Genomic DNA, 22916 nt, shown 5'->3' with positions numbered 1-22916 from the left:
ATCTACATACAGAGGTATCGGTGAAGATGCATTCCGACGCCCATGGTGGTCGAAGTAGAGTCCCACTTGCATCTGAAGAGACGGGAATCAACACAAATAGGTACGACAGCTGTATGGAGAACACAACTGAGACAGACATACAGAAGTCAGAGTAGGATATTCACAGAATTCCTGTGCGAGTGTAAAGGGATAAAGGAGGGATCTATAGGTAAGATTAACAAGCATTTGCAATGTAATAGGTCTCGCATTTGCGAGAGTTGGAGCTATTGGCATTGTAGATATAAAAATGCCTTTTAGTCATTTGTTTAGAAAACCTGCAAGCAGTGCATAAACACGCACTTTGTACGTATAGTCCTTGCTTAGGCGAAGTAAGGCTGCCAGTCAAAGAGACTGACAACCTTGCTTCTCATAAGCATGTACAAAGTGCTTGTTTACGCACAGCTTGCAGATTTTCAAATGCATAAATCAAAGGCATTGTCATTTACAATGCGAATAGGTCAAACTCTCCCAAATGCAAGACCTATTGCATTGCAAATGCTTGTTAAAAACACCTGCGAAAACTTGCAAATTAATTTAATGCCAGATGAGCACATATGTCCACCGAACCGAGGAGTTAAAAGACAGAGAGAGAAGTTGAACTTTCTGGTCTCCATACTGCTCCCAAATCGACTTGAGCGTAACTTGAATATCTGGTGTTGCCCAGAAAAGATAAAACAGTAGGTTGCCCCATTTTTTTCACAATGGGCCCTCAAGGTCAAAGGTGAACCGTTTCATCTTACTCTGAGCCGTCTTTGGCCCGAGCATTAATCTGCTCTTGCTGTGCGCGGCTGAAAGCGTTCTTGGCCCACAGGTCTGTGGTGTTTAACTGACTGAGGTAAATAAGCATTTATTAAAGCAACCTAAAATGTCGGACACAATTGCCGATATAAAGCGTGCCTCCCGCAAGTTTTCACTCTTACAGTTCAGCTGGGTCACAAGCACATTTATCAAGGGGGTTGGGGAAGAGGATAAACAAAGGGCAGGTCAAACTTGCCCCCGGACCACACATTTCAGGAGTCTACATGCTTGGTTTGATGTCGGTGGTTTTCATCCTGGTGTGTTGCTATTTTTCACCACATGGTTTACTTCCCATTCCTATGCAGCTGTTTTTTTAACGAAAGTAGCAAAATCCAAATGCGAAAGCACCAAGGACTTCTTCAATTATGTTTGGCTCAATGAGGTCTTAATAGTTATTTGAATGAGTTTCTGTATGGCCTCTCTGTATGCGCCATGACGCTGTGCGGCCCGTGACCTCAGCAGGGGGTCACCGCCTATGAAGTCATCAGTAGTAAGAAAACCTGCCCCGAAGCACAGAGTGCACTTTTCAAAAACCTGAGGGCTTTACATCGTGATAACATAACCACAATGAGACCTCAGCAACGACCAATTTACGCAAAGCGTAAATTAAGACTATGCATGAACATTTTTGTCATAAACAGCACTATTTATGTATGACCTTTATTTGTCCATTTATGCCCCCTTTCCCTAACACTTCTTCCCACTTTCATCAACCCCCCCGCCTCCCAGCCACTTGAGTTAAGTTGGGTGTTATTGGGCCTCTGTTTGGGGTGGGGTGCTCCCCACCCCTCTCTTCTGTCACCTGTACGCGTTCACTTCTGTGCAATAAAAGTACGTACATATCATTGTATCTAACTACTAATATGCGTTCGCTTTTGAAACAAAAAATAATACAAGACTATGCACGCAATTTATACCCGACCACAAGTTCATGCTCCCTTTGTGATGTATGGACCGTGTAACTACGCGAGACATAGTTGTATAAAATACCTACACTCATTTTCCGAACTCTACCTCCGTAGAATGTAAGGAATGCATGCCAAGCTTATATGTGGCTGAATGTGACCTCCTGTAATGTAACGGATGCTTATGTAAAGCATCCCAATACCAATGTACCGAGTTCGCGCTAGATAAAACAGCAAAGGGAACAACAAGCCGACCGGGGGGGGGGGGGGGGGGGGGGGGGGGGGAATTATAGCGCGATGCGCGCGCTGCCAGCCTCCGAGGACAGGAAATGTGCACGTGTGCGGAATGCACATCTCCTGTTCGTACGCGTGCACATCTCCTGTCCGACCGTGCCATCTCCTGTCTCCCTTCGGCACAGAAACCGGCCACAATAGAGTCTCGCAAGGCGAAGCAGCGCATGCGCTGCATTTGCTAGCGAGACTTAAAAATGAATGGGACGGTTTTTGAGGATAATGGCTCACACAATCTCAGTAGCTAGGCCAACATATTTCTGCCCACATTATAAGCCCAAAAGGGTCTGGGGCATTTTTCAGGGCCAGGGATCCTTAACTACCGCCTAAGGGCCGTTATGCCTAGGATTTTTGTGAGGTGGAAAGAAATAGGAAGCTTAAAGGAAAACAATAATATACTCGTGGGTCCTACCTGGGCGGGTTCAAGCTAATATCCCTAAATTTAGAGGATACAGGTTTACTGGTCAGAGAGCGGGATGATGTCCTTTATAGTCACGCATTCATCAAAAGGAACATTGTGCCTATGCACCTACATTTAGACTCCTCTCGGCTACCAGAGGTAGTTAGGGATCCTTGGCCCTGAAGAATGCCCCAGATCACACTCCAGATCTTTTTAAACTGCCAAGTCTCAAAGTTCACCTGGTAGTTCCACTCCATGTTCAGCATCAATCTACAATGAATGCAATAAGATTCCGTGATTTTTGGCAGCACAAGTTGCAGTTCACCAAGACATTAAAACATTCCAACACAAACCCTACCCAAGCTTATGTAACTTTCTCACAGGGGTTGGCTCTGTATGGGTCGATATCTGTAATGGCACTGTGTCTAGCTGTACAATGCAGAGTACAATAGCCAACAATGAAAATGTGTTAAACATAGCTCCTAGTGTATTGCTTTGCTAAATAGCTATCAAGGAAGTGATGCCGGTCCATCCCCAACCCCCTCCACCCAACCACCCAAGAATCAACACATTTTTAACTATAGTGGGAGCACAATTATCACTGAAACAAAATACTCCAGAGAAAGCAAATCATTTCCAAATAACAGCCCTATCCTTACCGGGAACATTTTGAATGATATTCGCCACTAAGGCACTAAAATGGCAACGGATATCCTTCAGTGTGTCGGAGTCCTTCTCATTTTCTGCTTCCAGTAGTTGTCTCGTTAAATCCACATACTCCAACAAGGTATTGTTGAGGGAATGTGTTTCGTTATCAAGGCCACCACTTGCACTTAAAAAAATGCATATGGTATATATATTAATATATGACAAATGCTGGACACCATATATAAAAAACATATTTGCATCAAATTTTCACTTACAACAGTAAAAGACATCTAACTATTTAAAATATGAAGTTACACATAAGTATAGGTCAATTAGAGAATTTGCAATAAGGGCAATTATGTCTACTCAAATCGCTTAAAAAACAGCTTTTCCCAATAATAAATACTTAACATTAACAATCCAACCTTTGTTTGTAGTATCTAAACATATATTTGCAATTTAATATAGCATTTTATTTGGCCTAAGGGCGTTGGAGAGCTATACATGTGCACCAGATTACAACATATTAGGTTCTTTTTTATAGACATAGGGAGATTATGTGATTTGCCCAGAATTACAGGATGTTTTGGAGTAACCAGCACTCACATTTGGTTTCCCACTTTTAGAATAAGCAGCTTTGAACAATAGGTAAAGTAAAGTGAAAGTCAAACCGGTTACCTGCTGTGTGCACAAGTAAATCACAAGGAAATTTACTTATTCTGAGACAGTTTAGCTATATATATATATATATATATATATATATATATATATATATATATATATATATATATCACCTACTGGCGGTCGCCAGTAGGTATATATAGTTAGGATTTTTTCTCTATGGGATTTTTGAAAATTCTATGTCTAATAACTTTGGCGTTTGTGGACGGAATTGGCTGAAATTTTCAGGAAAATGGAACATTGTGTTTCTGAGCAGCCCCTGACAATTTGGGGGGGTTTCATCAAGGGGGGGCCGAGAAAAAAGGGGGTCCCAAAACGCGTTTTTCCCATGTTAATTTCCATAGGGCGGTTGGCCTCACTTTTAGCTCAAACGGCTGAATGGATTTGCACGAAACTTGGCAAAATTGTAGGGACTGTTAGCCCGATGTGCCTTTGCTAGGTCTCAATATATGTGCTCCAGTGGATTTTGAGTAATTTAGGTTCAAAAAAAGATATATATCTGGGCGGAGCCTAACCACACATCTGATCTGATTGGCTGTCAGCACTTCATCCAAGAAGTCTTGGCAGCCATCTTGGGACCAATATACATGATAGCACCTCATTAAAAAGCATTGTAGTTAATAGAGGGTTTTAGGACTTTAGTTACATTATAAATCATTTGTTGATGGTACCATACTCGTTTTAGGAATTGTGGTGGGTTCTAAGGTGATTTTACCATGTGAAAAAACCTTCTGCTGTGATATCATGAATATTGTTTTAAAGAAAACTAATATCTCATGATTTTCCCACAGTGGTTTGGAAGGGGATCTATAAGCTAAACTGAAAGCATATTTTCTGTAAATTCACATTATCTTTCTCAGTCATGTGAAAATGAAGTCTGACATTCTCAGTAAAACATGTACATCCAACAAGGACAGAGACTGTCAGTTGATTCCTTTGTGTTCTACTGCAGCCTCCTAGAGTGTTCTAAAGAACAACTAGAGCGCTAACAGTCCTACTTATTACAAAGGTATGGCACACCTGAAGCCATCTTGATTGGAATAAAGTGGTAACTCTTAAAACATTTAATTTAAAAAGAAACATGAGGGGGTATATTTTGCCATAGAAAGTATGATTAGTGCTGCAGAATGAAAAATTAGGGCACATTTTGAGTGACTTTTCAAATCCCCTTCTATTTCATTAAAAAATTCTGACATGCAGTCTCCCAAAATGGCCACCAGAGACAAAAGAGCCCAAATGTAGCCCAAATATCACCCAGATGTAGCCCAAGTATAGCCCAATGACAGAATGTCCCAGAGTGTTCTAAAGAACAACTAGAGCACTAACAGTCCTACTTATTACAAAGGTATGGCACACCTGAAGCCATCTTGATTGGAATAAAGTGGTAACTCTTAAAACATTTAATTTAAAAAGGAACAAAATGAGGGGGTATATTTTGCCATATGAATTATGATTAGTGCTGCAGAAAGAAAAATTAGGGCACATTTTGAGTGACTTCTCAAACCCTCTTCAATTTCATTAAAAAATTCCGACATACAGTCTCCCAAGATGGCCACCAGAGACAAAAGAGCCTAAATGTAGCCCAAATATCACCCAGATGTACCCCAAGTATAGCCCAATGACAGAATGTCCCAGAGTGTTCTAAAGAACAACTAGAGCGCTAACAGTCTTACTTATGACAAAAGTATGGCACACCAGAAGCCATCTTGATTGGAATGAAGTGGTAAGTCTGAAAACACTCAATTTAAAAAGGAACAACATGAGGGGGTTAATTTTGCCATAGAAAGTAATTAGTGCTCCAGAGAGAAAAATTAGGGATCATTTTGAGTGACTTCTCAAATCCTCTTCTATTTCATTAAAAAAATTCTGACATGCAGACTGAAACATGCACTTTGAATACCAGCAGCAGACGTCCCTGGTGAGCAGTAGCTTTACTACAGTGATCTAATGTGCAACTAGAGTGCTAACATTCAGAATTTATGGCAAATGTGTGACACATCTGAATGCCTTCTTGATGGAACCAAAGTAAACAAGCATTGAAAATGCAATAGATCTCGCCCTCGTTTAAGTTAAAGCCATTCTGTTTGTAATGAGGTGGCTTTTTAGCTTTGCTTTTATTAGTGTTTTTTCAACTTTCATGTAAATAACATGCATCTGTATGCATATAAGTATATGTATGCATGCATTTATGTTTGTATTTATATAGATATACAGATGATATATGTTTATATATGTATGTATATATATATATATATATATATATATATATATATATATATATATATATATATATATATATATATATATATATATATATATATATTCACTGAAAAAACCATAGGCTATAGACCATATATAGTTAGGAATTCGCATTTACAAAACCTTATTTTACTCACACAAAACCATTGAAATTCCATATATAGTTAGTTGCACTAACTATATATCGCGCACCCGCAATCCACTGCTGATGATGTCACATATTACATCATTCATGACATGGTCAGTGACATCACTGATGACATCACTGATGACATCTCAAATGACATCACTGATGACAACATCCAGTGACTGTATGTTTCTGTAAAGTTAAAATATGTCTTACATATTGAAGAATGAATGGATGTATAAGTGTCTGGATGAAGGATTTAGTAGGTGCATGACTGACTGTATGAGTGAGTGATTAAATGTGTCTCACTGAGTTCATGGGTTAGTGACTAAACTGTCTTAATTTGTGCATCATTATGTCTGTTGTTCTGTAAACTGGTGCATGTGTTGATAAGTAGCTATATGAGTAACTATATGGGTTATTGATTGGTTGCCCAAGTATTTGTATGGGAGACTGAGTGTGTGTGTGGGTGGCTGGCTGGGAGGTGTATGACTGTGCATAGATGTGTGAGCAGTTGATTCACTAGATGTATGGTTTCAAAAGTGCATGTGGAAACAGCTGTATGGGCGGTTGACTGTGTGCATGAGTGTATTGGTGAGTGAATGGATATCTCAGTGCTACATGTCAAAGTAAGTACATATGTAAAACACAGTACATGTGAGAGTTGACATATATAAATAACTGTGCATAAGAGCCAGTGAATGTGTGAGTGGCTGTATGGATCATTGTGAACTTGTATCAGGGATTGTATAAGAGAGTAAATATGTGTTAGTATATGTTTGAATAAGTAAAGTTTGTATAACTGTATAGTTGAGGAAATGGAGGTGTGATTGATTCTTTGCATGACTGACTAGGTGTGTGAGTAATTCCATGGATGAGTGACAGTCTGTGAGTGTCTGTTTACACTGATTGTATCTAAGGTTATATTAGAGTCTGAAGAGGTTCATCGTATTATCACATGAATGATATCATCAGTGATGTGATCAGTAATGTCATCAGTGATGTCATCAGAGATGTCATCAGTGATGTCATTTGAGATGTCATCAGTGATGTCATCAGTGATGTCACTGACCATGTCATGAATGATGTAATATGTGACATCATCAGCAGTGGATTGCGGGTGCGCGATATATAGTTAGTGCAACTAACTATATATGGAATTTCAATGGTTTTGTGTTAGTAAAATAAGGTTTTGTAAATGCGAATTCCTAACTATATATGGTCTATAACCTATGGTTTTTTCAGTGAATATATTATATATATATATATATATATATTGAAAGTGAAATATAAATGAGTGGAAACCTTCGGACAAGTCTTCATGGATCTGTGGTATTTGAAGGTAACGTTTTCAAAGCACATCATAAAAACTCGTCGTTATTTCCTTTGCTGAATAAATCCTAGCTAAAGCACTCGAGGTGTCCGAGTGGTTCTTCATTGAATTTGGAACCTGGGAGCGGATAATTGCAAAGCGCCGGCTTTGTTACTCGGACCGCCCAGACAGCCTGCAAGTCTTTCCCGGCATTTGTGGAGTATGTGTGTGTGTGTGTATATATATATATATATATATATATATATATATATATATATATATATATATATATATATTGAAAGTGAAATATAAATGAGTGGAAACCTTCGGACAAGTCTTCATGGATCTGTGGTATTTGAAGGTAACGTTTTCAAAGCACATCATAAAAACTCAGGAGGCAGTTTCACTGATAAACAGTATGAAAATATAGGCCAAAAGGATTTCAGATCTCTTTTTATCTTAAGAGTTATAAAACCACACAATGTTTTAGGAGTAATAGGAAATTCAATAAAATACTTCATAAAGCAAGAGCCTATTTCCAAAGATTACCTGGGATTATTTGTATTGCCTGTGGAACGTCTTTAAAATAAAGATAGGGGCATGGAGCTCCGTTAAAACAATTTTAAAGAAACCAGGCCATGCCAGGAGTGATGAATGAAGACATGATTGCCAAAATCCTAAATAGCAGTACCAGAAGTCATCTGTCTAACATCACAGCATTTGTGGTCAAATGCAGAGGATGGGCATGGAACCTACAACCCCAAGAGAAAACATAAGCACCTACACACAATCGCTATCCTGAAAGTCATTGCAAAAAGCTGCGATGTGTGTTTTTTCACATAAAACATGGAAAATTTGTGGATTTTGTGAAAAGAAATTGCCAATAAAATGCTAGCCCTTTTAAGATAATAGAATCAATTACGTGCCAGTAAAGGCCAGTTAAATCAGTTCCTTCGTTGGACTGCAAACCCTTAGCAATACATATGGGAAGAAAATGTAACTTACCCTGTAAGCATTTGTTTGTTGTATGCAGTGCTGCAGATTCACATGCTGTCAATACTTGGAATCTAGTGTTGGACCCAGATGCAGGCAAATTGTTTTTCGAGTTACAAGGTTCTGGGACTACTCTTCTTGTTAGTAATGCACATGGTCATTGTGAGAAGTTGGCCTGGTATATGATGTTCACTATTCTAGTGAACACCTTGCACCAGTCCATACAACCCTTATGATGATGGTTGTAAAGTCACCTTATAGACCAGCTATCCTAGAGGTAGCGTGGACAGAACAGTCTTAGGCTAAAAGGCTCTTGAGGGAGTGTAAAGCCAGCTGTTTTACCATATGTAACCCCTTGAATACCAAATGAAAGGACACCACACAGGATATATATAAAATATATATGTATTTATTTACTAACACACTCTTCTGAACTCTTTATGAGGGCAGAGGCAAAAGCACATAACAAGTTACTCTCAGAAATACTTTAAATAGCACAATTTACAGTTAGGCCCAAGGGGCGTGTAAAACCATATACTAAGCAAGTGGTATAAGAACCACGACTTGGGAAAGGAAGAGGCTCAGGGTCTAGAGAATCGCTGGGGCTACACTATCTGACCCTTAGGGTAGGAGGCCCACAGGCGGCGCGTGCAGTGTCAGTACACTCAAGCGAGAGTCAATAGAAAGTCAAAGGGTATTTAAAAGGTAAGGAAATGGAGATTTAGGACACTTCCGGTCTAACTAGGAAGATACAACTAACAAAACTAGACACTAGGATAGGCAATCCCTACAGGAGCACCGAAGTACTCTCGTTACCTCACCCACGGGCTATGGGTGCATAGGTGTCAAAGTGTGTCGGGTTTTCTCGTTGATTCCTATGGAGCCTTGGAAGAAGATGCTGCAGGCGACCAGGAGGAAGATGTCCGGGTGGATCCAAGGGTGGATCGGAGTTGAAGAAGACCTGAAAGCAGAGGGGACAGAGTCTAGGTCACTAGCCAGTGACCGGGTGGAACTAGGAAGGAACCAGACATCGTTGAGGAGCAATCAGGTGCTGTCGTGAAGCTGGTCTTTGCAGCCACGCGGACCAGGAGGCGTTGAGGACGACCAGGTGCTGGAGAGGAGCTGTCCCACGAAGGTTCTCGCAGATGGAAGGGTCGACTTCAAGATCGGAGCCAACAAGCCCAAGCAAAGGCAACCCACGCAGGATACACACAGGGCTTCTAGTGCAGACCAGGAAGGTCTGAGGTACTTCACCTTTTCAGGGAAGCAAGGGCCAGTCTGGAGCAAGCAGACCAGCGATGGATTTTTAAAAGGATAGTCGCCACAGGGCTACTAGCCAAAGGGCCAGCAACCGGACAGCACATCGAGAAGAACACAAGCAGAAGGGCCCCACGCAGATCTCGTGGAGTGTGGAGGGCTGGTCTTCGGTGCAGGTGGAGCTCGGTGTCGGGGTGTCTCAGTCCCCAGTGCACAGCTTCGAGGATGCCTCAGGAGCTGCGCTGTTAGCAAGTTGGAGGCTTTCCAAGATGTCCGGTCCCACGTGTCCCAACGCCTTCCACGGTGCTCAGCTGTGCTGGAGTCGTGCAGTGGGGTCAGAGGTCTGGGAGTCTGGATCTTGTCTGGCTCTGTGCTCGGGTTCCGTCGGGAACAGGGACAAAGCAAGCCGTCGAGTTGCTGGATGGTGCCTGGTTGCCCAGGGTGGTTACTCCTTGGCCACAAGGGAGATTCTTCAGTCTTCAGCTCAGGTGAATGTCGAAGGGTCCCGAGTTTCGTTTCAAGTCGATTCTAGGATTAATCTAAAGTCTCCTGGGTCAGCTCCTACCTTTATACAACTAAAGGGGGCTGGTTTACTCACTAGGTCCCTTCAATAGGTGGGACCAGGAAGGGGGGTGGTTACACCCCCTTTCCTTTGTCCAGTTTCACACCAGACCTGGGGCTGGAGTGCCCCAGCAACCGGTTTGAACTGGGGTATGCATGGAGCACCTAGTGTGCTCCAGGCAGTGTCTCAATCTATTCAGCCCTCCCTGTCCCAATACACATCCTCCTGTCTGGGGTGGTGCTCGCACCTCCCCAAGCAGGAAACCTATTGACCAAACCTCCGTGAGTGGAAGGACTCCCAGCAGTAGGAGGTCAGACTTGTGTCTGTGGCAGCAGCATCCATTTTGTGATGCTGGGGTTCTAACTTTAACCGGGTACAGTAGTTACAACAGGTCTTCTCCCTCTAAAAGGGTGGAATGCTACCCCCGTCGCCAGAATTGGCGAGGGGGTAGTATTCCAAAGCGTATGACACCTTACACAACATGTTTGGATAAAGCCAAACCAAAGTTAGCATCTAACTGCGAGGATTATAATGCACTTAAGAGTATATGGTATGGCAATATCATAGAACAGCTATAAGGACATGGTTCCGAAAGCTGCAGACAGGCTCAGCTCATGCTAGAGCACCATCTCACACATAACCAAGCACTCGGCTTCCAGGATTGTTAAGGCCTGCCATAGGAGTGACTTATAGGTTACTATGTGTCTATATATAAGGTAGGTATAGGAATACTATACCTAAGCAAGGGGCGATTACAAGACCTTGCCCCAGCTGAGTGATAAGCCAGTTGTGTCATTTTAGGTGGCCAGCCAGGGGTGGCATAATATATGCTGCAGCCCCTGGTAAGCCTTGGGTGCACCTATGCCCTGGGTACCTATGGTACACTATACAGGGACTCACAAGGGTGACCCAATATCCAATTTGGTATGTACCTACAGTACATGGAGTCCATTTTACAGAGAGAGCAGATAGCCTGGGGTCCTGAATAGCAGGATCCCAGGCCAACTAAGTCGAAAAGATTCAGCACTCCGTCCATCATCTCAATGTGTTTGGCCTAAGTTGGCAAGGAATGCCCAGGCGTGGGTCCCTTGCTCACTTTGCCACTGGATTCAAGCTAGCCTCGCTGAAGAGATCTTACCCCAAAACCAGTCCCAGGATGCTTGTTTCTGGTCCAGTGAAGACATGGCTTGGTAGTTCGGGCTGGACTGTGTAGGAAGCTGGCTCTGAATATACCATACCAAAGTGAGATATAATGTGCACAGAGTCTAGTGGAACCCCAAAGGTAGGCAGAGATAAACATTTTAGATAGAACCTTACTCTATATTTGCGGTAGTGTGGTCGAGGTAAAAGTTACTTACCTTCGGTAACGATCTATCTGGTAGAGACGATTCTAGCCGAAGATTCCTTCATGTAGAATTATCCCCAGGCGTGAGACAGGGTCCGGAAAACTGGAGATGCTGAGTGGGGTGTATTCGCGGTTTCTGGCTGCTGCCTGAGGTTGCAGTTGAAAAAATCCAGTGTTCAAGGGAGAAGCAGTCTTTGGATGTGAAGGCAGGCAGGTCGTCCAAGGTTTTTGAGGTTGCTGGCTGCAGGACACACCGGGAATTCGCAGGAGCAGGTTTGAGGGGGAGACAGGACGGTGGGGCAGGGGCCAAGTCATTGGGCGTCTTCCGCTGGTTAACTGCTGCACAGCTGTTCGGCCCTTTTCTTCTTGTTTGGTTCTGAGAAAGCAAGGTTCAGGAGTGCCCCTAAATACTAGATTTAGGGGTGTTACAGGTAGGTAAAAGGCAGGGACCAATGGGTCTCTTCCCTGGGGAGGGTCCACCCCTTATTATGCCACCCTCCAGTGGGGGGGGGGCATGTGCCTGTCCCTGGTTGGCTGAGTCTCCTCATTTTCAAGATGGCGCAGACTGCGAGTTGTGCTTCACCTCGCCTCCCCCACCTACGGGGTGGAGTTGGCAGAGGTGGGCACACCCCTCTTGCTCACTTGTTATTCCCGCTGGTTCTTCCGCCCAAAGTGAGGGTCAGAAACAGTGGGGACCAGTTGTTGAAAGCAGCAATTGGCCTGGGGAAGCTCACAAAGGCGGCAAACTTTTGATGCATCCCCTTTGTAAACCCTGCCAATCATGGGGAGGAGGCTTGGCACCTCGTCCGAGGCTGTGCATTGTTTTAGGCCCTAGAGTGCAGCAGGCTCTCGACCCAGGGGTCCAGAAACATGTCTGCTGGTTGCAGCTGAAAGGAGCCACTCACAGCCTGGACACAAGTGGTGAGTTAGTTTTCAGGGGGCACCTCTAAGATGCCCTCTGTGTGCACTTTTGACTAAATACCACACTGGCATCAGTGTGGGTTTAATGTGCTGAAAAGTTTGATACCATACTTCTCAGTGTAATCATATGGTGCTGTGGAGTTCGTAATTACAAACTCCCAGCACCATATACTCTCAAAGGCATCACTGCACTTACAATGTCTAAGAATGGACTTAGACACTGTAGGGGTACAGGGCTCGTGCACATGTACCCTCACCACTGGTATAGTGCACCCAGCTAGAGGGTGACTGGCCTATGCCAGGGCAGTGGTTTGTAGGAATGGCACACAGCGATGTATGCCATGTCGATTCTTCACTTTTTTCTGCACAAAGACATGTAGCCTGCAAAGGCACTGTGTGAGTGTCAGGGTACAGGACCTCTAAGGGTGGCACAATAAGTGCTGCAGCCCTTAGAGGCCTTCCCTGGTCACAGTGCCCTGGGTACCTGTGGTACCATTTACCAGGGGCTGACCTGGGGAAAGAGGCCAATTGGGATTAGGTTTCAATGCAGTTTTAGAGAAAGAACATATGCCCTGAGTACCTGATTAGCTGGAGCCCAGGGCACACCTAGTCAAAGTACATCAGCAATTAAGCAAAAAGTGGGAGCAACCATCCAGAAAGAGGGCCCTTTCTCACAGACTGTTCCCATGAGGCACAGGGTCAAGACTGATTTGAATATAGCTGAGCCTGAACTGGGGTGGCAGAGTGAGCTAAAGAACTATGATGGATTCAACCCAGATCTGTGACTGGGGTGAGTGTTTAAATGTTTCAGCACACCGTCCATCATCTCGTTCCGTAAATACACATGTTGTACATAAACTGTAAAGCCATCCTACCAAAAAGCAGTGGACAGCCTGTGGGTGTTGCAGCAGGTTGAGAGAGTGTATGGAGAACTGCCTAATCATCATTAGCTTGTTGGCGGGCTAGCACATCCACATAGTAATGTTTTGTTAAAGCGTGTGGTGTGGAACAAGTAGCTGCTTTGCATATCTCAGCTTTTGGGATGCTCAACAGGAAGGCCATAGAGGATCTTTCCTTAGGAGTCGAGTGAGCTCTAAGAGGAGTGGGCAAAGTCCTCTTAACTATAGCATAGCATGTCTGGATGCATCCAATGTTTCATTCATCAGGCAATACGGATAGAGCTTTCTCTTTATGGGGTATGGAGAAAGCAACAAAAAAGTTGTGGGGTCTTCCTAAATGGTTTGTTTCCATCAACAGTACACATAAGCTCATTTTACATCCAAAGTAAGGATAGCCCATTCCGCAACTGAATCAGGCTGTGGGAAAACAGGAAGTTCAATGGACTGGTTATGGTTGAAGTGAAAGACAAATTTATGGATGAATTTGGAGTAGGTGTGGAGGACAACCCTAAAACCTATGAACTTGGCAGAAGGGTTCTTCCCAGGATAATGCCTGAAGCTCACCAGCATGCCTGAGTGAAGTGATAGCAACCAGAAATGTCAAGTTCCAAGAGAAGAGCTGAAGAAGGCATGAGTGGAGGGGTTCAAAAGAAGGGCCCATGAGTCTTGCGAGTACAATGGTGAGATTCCATGATGGGTACGGTTGGTTTAGATACTCCATAAAAGGTTTAATAACCGGAATCCTTAAGAGAGATGTGTTATCTAATATGAAGGTAGGCAGCCACAGTGGCCAGGTGTAGGCTTGTGAGGTGAAGGCTAGAGCAGAAACCTGAAAGTGAAGTAGCAACGTCATGCACAGTGGCTTTAAAAGGATCAGTAGCTTTTGAGGGACAGAAGTACACAAATCTCTTCCACTTGGCTGCATTGCAGGCCCTGGTAGTAGGTCTGGACGCTTCCTTGAGATTGTTAATATAGTCAGGTGAAAGATTAAGGTACCCAAATTTTATGACCTCAGGAGACAAATCGCACAGTTGAGGCATGGGGCTGGGTGCCATATTTCACCATGGTTCTGCTTGAGAAGGTACGGCCTTAATTCTATCTAGCGTACACTGACCAATTGGCTCCCAGACTAGTTCAGTTATATAATGACGCTAAGCGGGTTGGCCAACTGCCCGTGTCTACTAAAGAGGCGATTATCACACCGTTGCTCAAACCGGGTAATTAGGTATGGGCTAAAACTCTGTATCGCCTGTTACCCATGCTCAATTTAGACTACAAAATACTAAGTAAGATTTTGGCTACCCACTTGCTCCCATATAGGACTGCACTGATACACAAAGAACAATCCGGGTTGATCCCCACCAGAAACACAGCGATTAATGTTAGTTGCGTTCTGAGAGTCCTAGAAGTGGACTCTTATCGCACTGACACTGCAACGGTCTTCGCCATTGATATAGAGAAAGCATTTGACAGCCTGGAATGGCCTTGCCTGTTTCACGTGATGCGGAAAATGGGGCTGGGTAATTACTTTGTGAGCTGGACTGCTCTAGTATATTCTGACTCCACTGCCCGAATTAAAACTGGTGGGCTCATTTCAGACACCTGCAGCCTGGGTCCGGGAACGTGTCAGCGGTGCCCCCTTTCCCCTCTGCTGTTTGACCTGGCATGGAGCCAATGGCAGCACGGGCTGGGGCTGGCATATCAGGGGCTCAATGTACATGGGCAGATCCATCACATAGCGCTGTACGCCGAAGACCTTTTGCGCTTCCTGGCTGATTCGGGACTGGAGCTAGTAGGAGCGAAAAACCTGCTCCAGGCTCTCAGTAAAGTCGCAGGGTTGAGAGTGAATTGGACTAAGTCTTGCCTGTTTCCTGCGAGCAGGGGCAGAATAGGCCCACAAGTTTCCAAGGGGGTGACCTGGGAAGACAGAAGCCTACCATACCTGTGCACGCAAATGTACCACAACCAAGAAGACATCCTACAGGGTAACATAGAGAAGGCACGGGGGATTTGAAAAGTAACTGGGACTTCTGGGGCTCCTTGCCGTGATCAGTCGCGGGTCGCGCGGCCCTGCTTAAAATGGTCACCCTCCTGGGGTAATTCTATAACTTCGGACCTTACCGATTTGGATCACGACTAAATACTTTGTCCAGATCCAATCGATGATCACAGGATGCATAAGGGGCACTGGCAGACGTAGAGCGGCGCTTGCTACTATCATGCGACCAAGAGCGGAGGGTGGCCTAGAGACCCCGGACTAAGAGACCCATTATTTGGCAGCGCAATTTCAAAGGCTCAGGCAATGGGTAGCGAACAGTACCAGGGGGGAAGAAGAGCGGAGGGAGGAATTTAAGTCCCTACCACTACTATGCCGCATCATCTAGAGGCTTCCTGTCAGGTTCACAACCCTCAACATCGACACGGCACGAAAGTGCTGGACAGATAACTGCGGAGGGCTAAAATTAGACGCCCTTATGCACCGTAAATTCCATTACTCATGTGCAAGGCCTTGCCACATGGAGGTAACTGGCAGAATTTGGGGGACTGGGCGGAAAAAGGATTGGCTACTATAGGAGACCTGTACGAGGAGGGAGCCATGAATCCGTTCAACGACCTACAAGCTCGTTAGGACTTACCCAGGGGGGACTTTCTACTGTATATAGCCCTTACAGCGGCTATTCAGAAGCACTGGGGAGAAGGTCTCACCCAACCAAAGACATCACTGAGTTGCCAGTACATGGTAATGGCAGCAGGTACATTCAAAGCAGTGACGTGCTCATACAGGCGCATGACGTTGGAAGCACTATTTCCCCTGACTGACTTGAAGCTCAAGTGGGAAACTGAAGTTGGGGAGGATATCCCAGAGAAGACCTGGGGGAATAGGTGGAGAGCCTGGAAGAGCACCCAGAATGCAAGGTTCCAGTTAGTACATTTCTAGATCTTACAGAGCATACCTTACTCTGGAAAAGCTTAATAAGTATTTTCCAACCCACACGGCAGCATGTCCGCGCTGCGATGCAGAAGGAGCAGATTTTAAACATGTTTTAGGACTGCCAGTTCCTAGACAGATACTGGGAGGAGCTAACGAAGGCACTGACTGATTTCACTGATTGAGAGATAGAGCCGGCCCTGAAACACTGCACGGCCAAAAATGAAATCACAATTAAGTTCTTAGATTTGGGTCTACTCCTAGCCAAGAGAAATATCACCATGCATTGCAAAGCAGGGTCCAATCGTAGCTAGATGGAAAGCAGAGCTCCTCAAATGGGCCGAATGTGAAGGGGTGATCAGGCTGCAGATAGCACAATGAACAGAGGGTGAGAAGGCGCTAGATGCGGCGAGTGCTTGGGAAGCGCTAGTTGTAGCACTCAAATCCCCCGAAAACAATGAGGAGGACAACTCAATAGGGGACCCCTCAGCCGACACAGGTTAGTTCACAGGCAGATGCAGGACTTTTTGGGCCTGGGCCCTCGCTACTAGAGATGGCATTGGGTTACCAAGCTGGGACGCGATCCCCTACAGCGATATCTCAATAACGACACCCTCCTTGGTACCTAGGTCTACCATACATTACTGATCTGGACTTACGTGACACGCCTGGAGGGAGGGAAAGGAGGGTGGAAGTTGGGGGAAGGGTGTTTGTAGCTGGAGCTGAATACAATTACCTGTGCAGCATTGCGAGTATTTGATGTGATAATCCAACATTTTGAACAAACTGAAACAATGTACGCTATATGCTGTCCAACTTGTATTCCAAGCAGATTCATTGTAAATTTGCTGACTGACAGGGTCATGGCTAAATGGCCCCATACTCCTGGTATGAAAAATCTATTAAACTTGCTTTAAAAGAAAATGAGAGGTTTCGGCCTTTCGGGGAGCCTCAAACAGAACCAGAGAGTTCGAGCAGTCGCAAACCAGGGCTAGAGGCCCCATGTGGGAGCCCCAAAGATGAGAGTGAAGAACATCTGCAGAGAGCTCCGAACCACAAACTGAAGTAGAATGAGAAGGAGAAACCATAGGCAAATATCCCGGACCAGTTCATCCATAGTGCCTTGCTGCTGGACAGTGGGTGTGGGGACATGGAGGCAAAGTTTGGGCATTTGGTGTTTGCTACTGTTGTGAACAGGTCTATTTGTCAGAAACCCCATCTCTGGAATTAGTGGAGGAGAACTTGCAGGTGGAGTTACCACTCGTGGACTTTTTGTCGCATCCTGCTGAGGTGGTCGGCAACATTTTTGTCCATCCCTAGAACGTATTCCATTAGAAAATGGATTGTTTAGGCAGAGAGCCCACCGCCAAATGCTCTGGGATAGGTGCGAGTGTTGTGGACATCGTGTTTGTTTCAGACGATAATACAGGTTTGTCTTCAGGAGCTCCTCGACAGAGTGCTTTCAGTGTTTGTTCAACTATAATTCTTTAATGGCTTCTTTTCAGCCCACTTAGGTTTCGTGTTTAATGATCTTCAATCTTCTTATGTCCTTGGTTTTTTATGGTGTTCTCTGTATGGTTATTTGGTTGTTGTGATGGTTTCTGGTTTACTTTTCTTGTTCTTTCCGCTGATAGGTCTTCCTATACAAAGCCCTCGGAAAAGACAATTATTCTATGTCCATTTATCTACTTCATTCTTCTAGGTCTCTTCTTTTTCCCGTTTCTTCACCTGTTAATTTATTTTGGGACTGTCTAAAAAGCTTACTCCCTTAGTGTGGGATAGAACATAAGAACTGGTCTCTTTGTTGAGACCTGGTGGTATAGTAATTTTTTTCTGGGTCTCCAGCCCCTTTTACTGTCAGAGGTTGTTTTGGAGCCACATTTATACTCTCCTATTGTAGATACCTTACAGATAACCCCTCCAGAGTTAGGTTAGCTATATTTTGGACAATTAGCACTCCTTTCTTAAATATTCCTTTGTTTTAGCTGGTTGTTGATGTTTTACCCTTCACCCCGTACTCTGCTCGGCACCTTTGTCAGCCACGCTCCTTCTGGAGCATAGCACCTTCAACAGTAAATCCAGCGGTCCCGCCTATCAAAGTAGTTTGGTGTTCAACTTTGCCCAATACCAACTTGTGCTGATCTCCTGCCAAAGAGTTTGTTGACCTTCAGGACTCTCAGCTGGTCGTAGCCTTTCTCTCCGCCAGATGTGACTCACGGTTCCTTCTTGCCCACTGATCCTGGTTAACCGGCACGTCTCTCCTTTCTGCTCTGCTGTTCCTCTCTCACTTGGACATTTTTCTGTTCCTCTCCCACCTTTGTCTTCTCTAGGATGCATGCCTCTTTTCTGGATTTTGGCTCCACCATAAACATTTCCTCTCCGTTGCCCTTTTTCCTTCCTCTGTCATATTCTAGCTCTCTCTCGTACAAAAATTAACTCCTCCCTTAGTTTTTTTCCTTTATGCTTTCATTTTCTCTTGTCCCTTCTCTTTCAATGGTTTTCTTTTCATTTAGGAGTTTGGGCTGTCGCAGACCAGTGAAGAATCACCAGTAAGTAGCCCATTTCAGTTTGCCAAGGTACAGGGTCTCTAATGACACTGTGATACTGTCTGTCAGGACAAGACCAACTTTGTCTATCAGTTGAGGTAGTAAATCCTTTAACGACAGGTGAATGGCTAGAAGTTCCAGGTTAATTGATATAGAGGCCCTGGTGTCTGGGTTCCTACTGTCCCTAGATAGTCAGATTGTGTAAGTGTGAGCCCCAACCGATAAGGGAGGCGTCCATTGTAACAGTCCACTGGGGTACTGAGTCTAGGAAAGGCAGGCCCTGAAACACAGCCTATCAACACTATTTAGTCCCAATGACCCTTCGCCTGAGACAATTGTTATGCAAGGCATTCCTACAGCAGGCATGTGTAATCTAGCATAGGGTACTATGGCAATGCAAAAGGTCAGAATTCCTTCAAGGAGCAAGTTGCGAATAGCCCCCAGGTGGGGTTGGAGTTGGTATTTGGTGGTGTTGAGGGTAAACCCTAAATGATGTAGATAATCTATTGTGACCTGTGTGGTACAACTTTGTCAACCCCAGGGCCCACTGACGAAGCAGCGCCCCAGAAGAAAGACTTGGAGGCTACCAGAGGTCAGCTCCAGCTCTCCAGTGAGTACTGAGCCGCTAGACCCTCCAGGAGCCCCCCTGCACCAATACTGCGGGTACGGGAGCAGGTTGCAAAGAACAAGGCCGGTTTGTGTTGAGTCAGTACACCACTGCTGCCAACATACCTGCACATCGAGGGACTTTGAGAGAAACCTGTCCACATCAAGAGTGGCCCTGCTGAGTTTCTTTTCCTTCTTCTGCAGGTGAACCAAGAACTATGAAAGCCTCTGACTAACCAACCAGCCTAACAAAACACGTCTGCACCCTGGCTCCCCATTCCCAGCTTAATTAAACAGACAGTGTATCCGTGGTGTGGAGACCCTCTAGAGCTGAGCCTCATCTAGGGTTCTGATGGACTGGTCTCCCAATCCCCACTTACAGCCCTTTTCTTTCAGGTACTTTTCCCCCAGACTTTAGCGTGTATCGTTGAAACCTATCACCGCTTACAGCACCTCTCCACCTGGCCACTCCAGGGCAGGTAAACTTGAACAGCTGCTGGGGAGTGGCTTAGCAAAATGGCCGGCTAGACAGGTTTGTGTTTAGCTCCTGCCAAATGCCTCCATAATCCTGCAAAATCCTGCAAAATCCTGGCACTCTGGAACTTTGTAGTGCAGCCCCTGGGGTGTAAAGCCCCCCTGAACCTCGGAAACGTTGCAGCGGTGATGAAATCCTCCCCCTGACGGTGATCCGATCGGCAGCCCGCGGCAGAACCGCCCGAGTCTGCAGTCTGAAAATGGCAGCCGCAGTGATACGGAGCGAGTGAGGGGAGCCGGAGCACTCACAGAAGCCCTGGGGGTCAACGGCGTCCCTGCGTGAGGGAGCGAAACAAAGTGCGGGCCCCCGGCGGGGAGAAGCGGGTGACCGACTGAGATGGACTGGACTGGCGGGTGGATCGCCGCGGTCCCTCGGCGCCTGCGCGAGCCCGGCGAGGAGGGGCCTACTTGAGTCCTAGCTGCGGCTGCTGGAGGACGCCGGGAGGGCCGCGGTAAGGACAGTACCCGTTCCATCGGGTCCCAACTGCCAGTTGGGACCCGATGGAACTTCGGGGATGAGTTAATTCTGGACTGCTGGCTCTCGGAGTGGGACGATTGGAAACGACAGCCCCCTCAAGTCTGGTGGGGCGCAATCCGCCGGCGCTGCAGCTCCTGTGGCGACGCGAAAACCAGCAGGTTTGAGTACCCATATTGTGGGTTGCCCCCCTCCTTGCAGCGCGGGGCCCCGGAGGTCCCCGATTCAGAAACAGGGTGGACCGGAGGGGTGAGGATCCACGGATGAACTGTAAGTGTGCCTTTGAAGCTTAGTGGTGAGATCCCCGCGGGGCCGAGGTGTGAAGTGCGGCGCTGTGGTGGACGGTATACTCCTGAAGAGCGCCATCAAACCATAGGGCTGCAGCCGTGATTGATGCGACATCCGCCAGCGCAGCCAGGAGACTGGGGGAGGGCTGGCCTTAACGGCGTGGACGCTGATTTGTGGCCAACACCGACGGACTCTACGTTGCTGCCTCCGAGGTCGGGCCGAGACTTGCGAGGTGGTCATAACTGTGGTTGCACTGGACAATCACGACTCCCCTCCGCGTGCTGCCCTCTGGGACGCCCACGGGTGGTCGCGCCGTTATGGGAAAGGACCGGCAGACAAGGGGAGCCCAGGCGAATAAGGGCCTTACGACGGCGGAACGCCCCAGAGTATATCGAGAGATTGAGTCCCACCGAGATACTGCAGCCCAGGACAATGCTGATATCTTAGCTGCAATTCGTGACTCTAGGGTGGCGTTGGAAACCAAAATAGACGGGATGGCCATGGACATTAACCATCTCCGCCTCGACCTCAGAAAGGTGGCAGATAGGGTTTCCACCACGGAGGGGGACTTGAGTGTATTGCAAACGGAGGTCCGTCAGCTGAGGGAGACGGTCATGGCTCTCCAGGACCTTACGGCCCAGTTGGAGGATCGGGCAGAGGATGCGAAGGGGCGGTCCCGGAGGAACAAGCTCTACTTCCTGGGATTTGCGGAGGGGACAGAAGGGCCGGCGGCGGACTTATTCCTTGAGGACCAGATTGGCAAGGTTTTTAAGGCTCTGCAATTATCCAAGCTGTTTGTAGTGGAAAGGGCTCACAGGACTCTGGGACCGCAGCCGAAGCCGGGCTCACCATCTAGGGCCATCTTAGCCCGGTTCTTTAATTTCAGGGACCAAGACTTGATCCTTCAACACAATCGCAAATCAGGTCCACCCAAATTTGATAAACATGACATCCATATATTCCCGGACTATACGAGGAAGGTCCAGGATCTTCGCAATGACTTTCTACAAGTTAAGAGGCGGATGCTAAGTCAGAACATAAAATATAGCCTGCTCTTCCCGGCCCGGCTTCGAGTGCAACACAGCGACAAAATGCATTTCTTCGACGATCCGTCGAATGCGGACGACTGTATGGACGCGCTGGGCCTGGCGAGACACGACTGAACTCAGGACTGGCAGGAGTAGAGACGTCGGAGCGGACGACGGCGGAGCCAGCGGCGCGGAGGGGGTGGTCAACCCCTGGGAGGACGTGCTAATGCAGAAAGCGGACGCATCACGGTGGGCCCAGGTGGTACTCTTCGGTCGAACTGGAGGCGATCCCGACCCAGAACCAGTTCTCCCCACTGTGTCTGGTAAAAGAAACAGTCGGATTCGGCGGGTGCCCCTAGTCCGGCTGCTGACCCTGCAGGTATCTAATGACTGATGGACCTGGTGGCCGGAGCGAACTGCATGAGATCTTGGGCAAAGTGAATACCTTTATTCTCCAACCCGAGGGGAGATGTACAGGCCTAAATGACTTATGGAAGGCACTGTTCACCTGGAGACTGGGGGAGACAGGAAGAGGAGGGGGGCTGGAAACCTGGGGGGGGGGGGGGGGGGTTCTTTATAGTGGCTACCAGATTGTGCAGAGTATTGAATTGTCTGACCGGCTGTAGAGTGCTGAGGCGGCTGGCTAGACCACTGGTCGGGCAGGGCTGCGCGGCACCAGTCAGTCGGCTGAATATCGAAGTAAGGGGAGGGAGACTTCTCTGAACTACTACACATACCATTGTTGTGTCTTTTTTGTTCTTCTATTCATGGAGTACAAGTTGAGGGGGGTGGTTTAAAGGGGTGGGTGGTGCTTTGGGGCGGGGTTCAGAGTCTTCTGATCAGGTTTGGATTAGGAGATGCAGTACTACCGCCTGTGGGTGGGGGGAGTTGGGGATCTAAGTTTTGGTTGTGGGGAGGATGCTGCCGGGCCGAATAGTAACCTTGCTAGGGGAAGTATAGGTTGTCCATCTTTTCTTTGGAGGGTCACGTTGTACTGCGATGGGGGGGTGGGGGGATCATATGTATGCAAGCTGAGATTTCATGGACTTCGGACTCATGGCAGGTGATAAGTA

The 22916-nt window shown here is 46.4% G+C and overlaps 1 protein-coding gene across 11 annotated transcripts in view; it reads right to left on the bottom strand.

The window, feature by feature from the left end:
- The window catches only part of FRYL (FRY like transcription coactivator), a 2483143-nt gene that overhangs the window by 1406353 nt on the left and 1053874 nt on the right, over positions 1 to 22916 (bottom strand). For all 11 annotated transcript variants that reach the window (XM_086962669.1, XM_086962670.1, XM_086962671.1 and 8 more), the window contains one exon: positions 3093 to 3265. In XM_086962669.1, the coding sequence (XP_086818795.1) occupies positions 3093 to 3265 (173 nt within the window). The remainder of the gene's footprint in view (positions 1 to 3092; positions 3266 to 22916) is intronic.

Source organism: Lissotriton vulgaris, chromosome 3_1 (assembly GCF_964263255.1).
Source record: "Lissotriton vulgaris chromosome 3_1, aLisVul1.2, whole genome shotgun sequence".
NCBI lineage: Eukaryota > Metazoa > Chordata > Amphibia > Caudata > Salamandridae > Lissotriton > Lissotriton vulgaris.
Note: the sequence above shows the minus strand (reverse complement) of the source record. Positions and strands in the feature narration are given on the sequence as shown.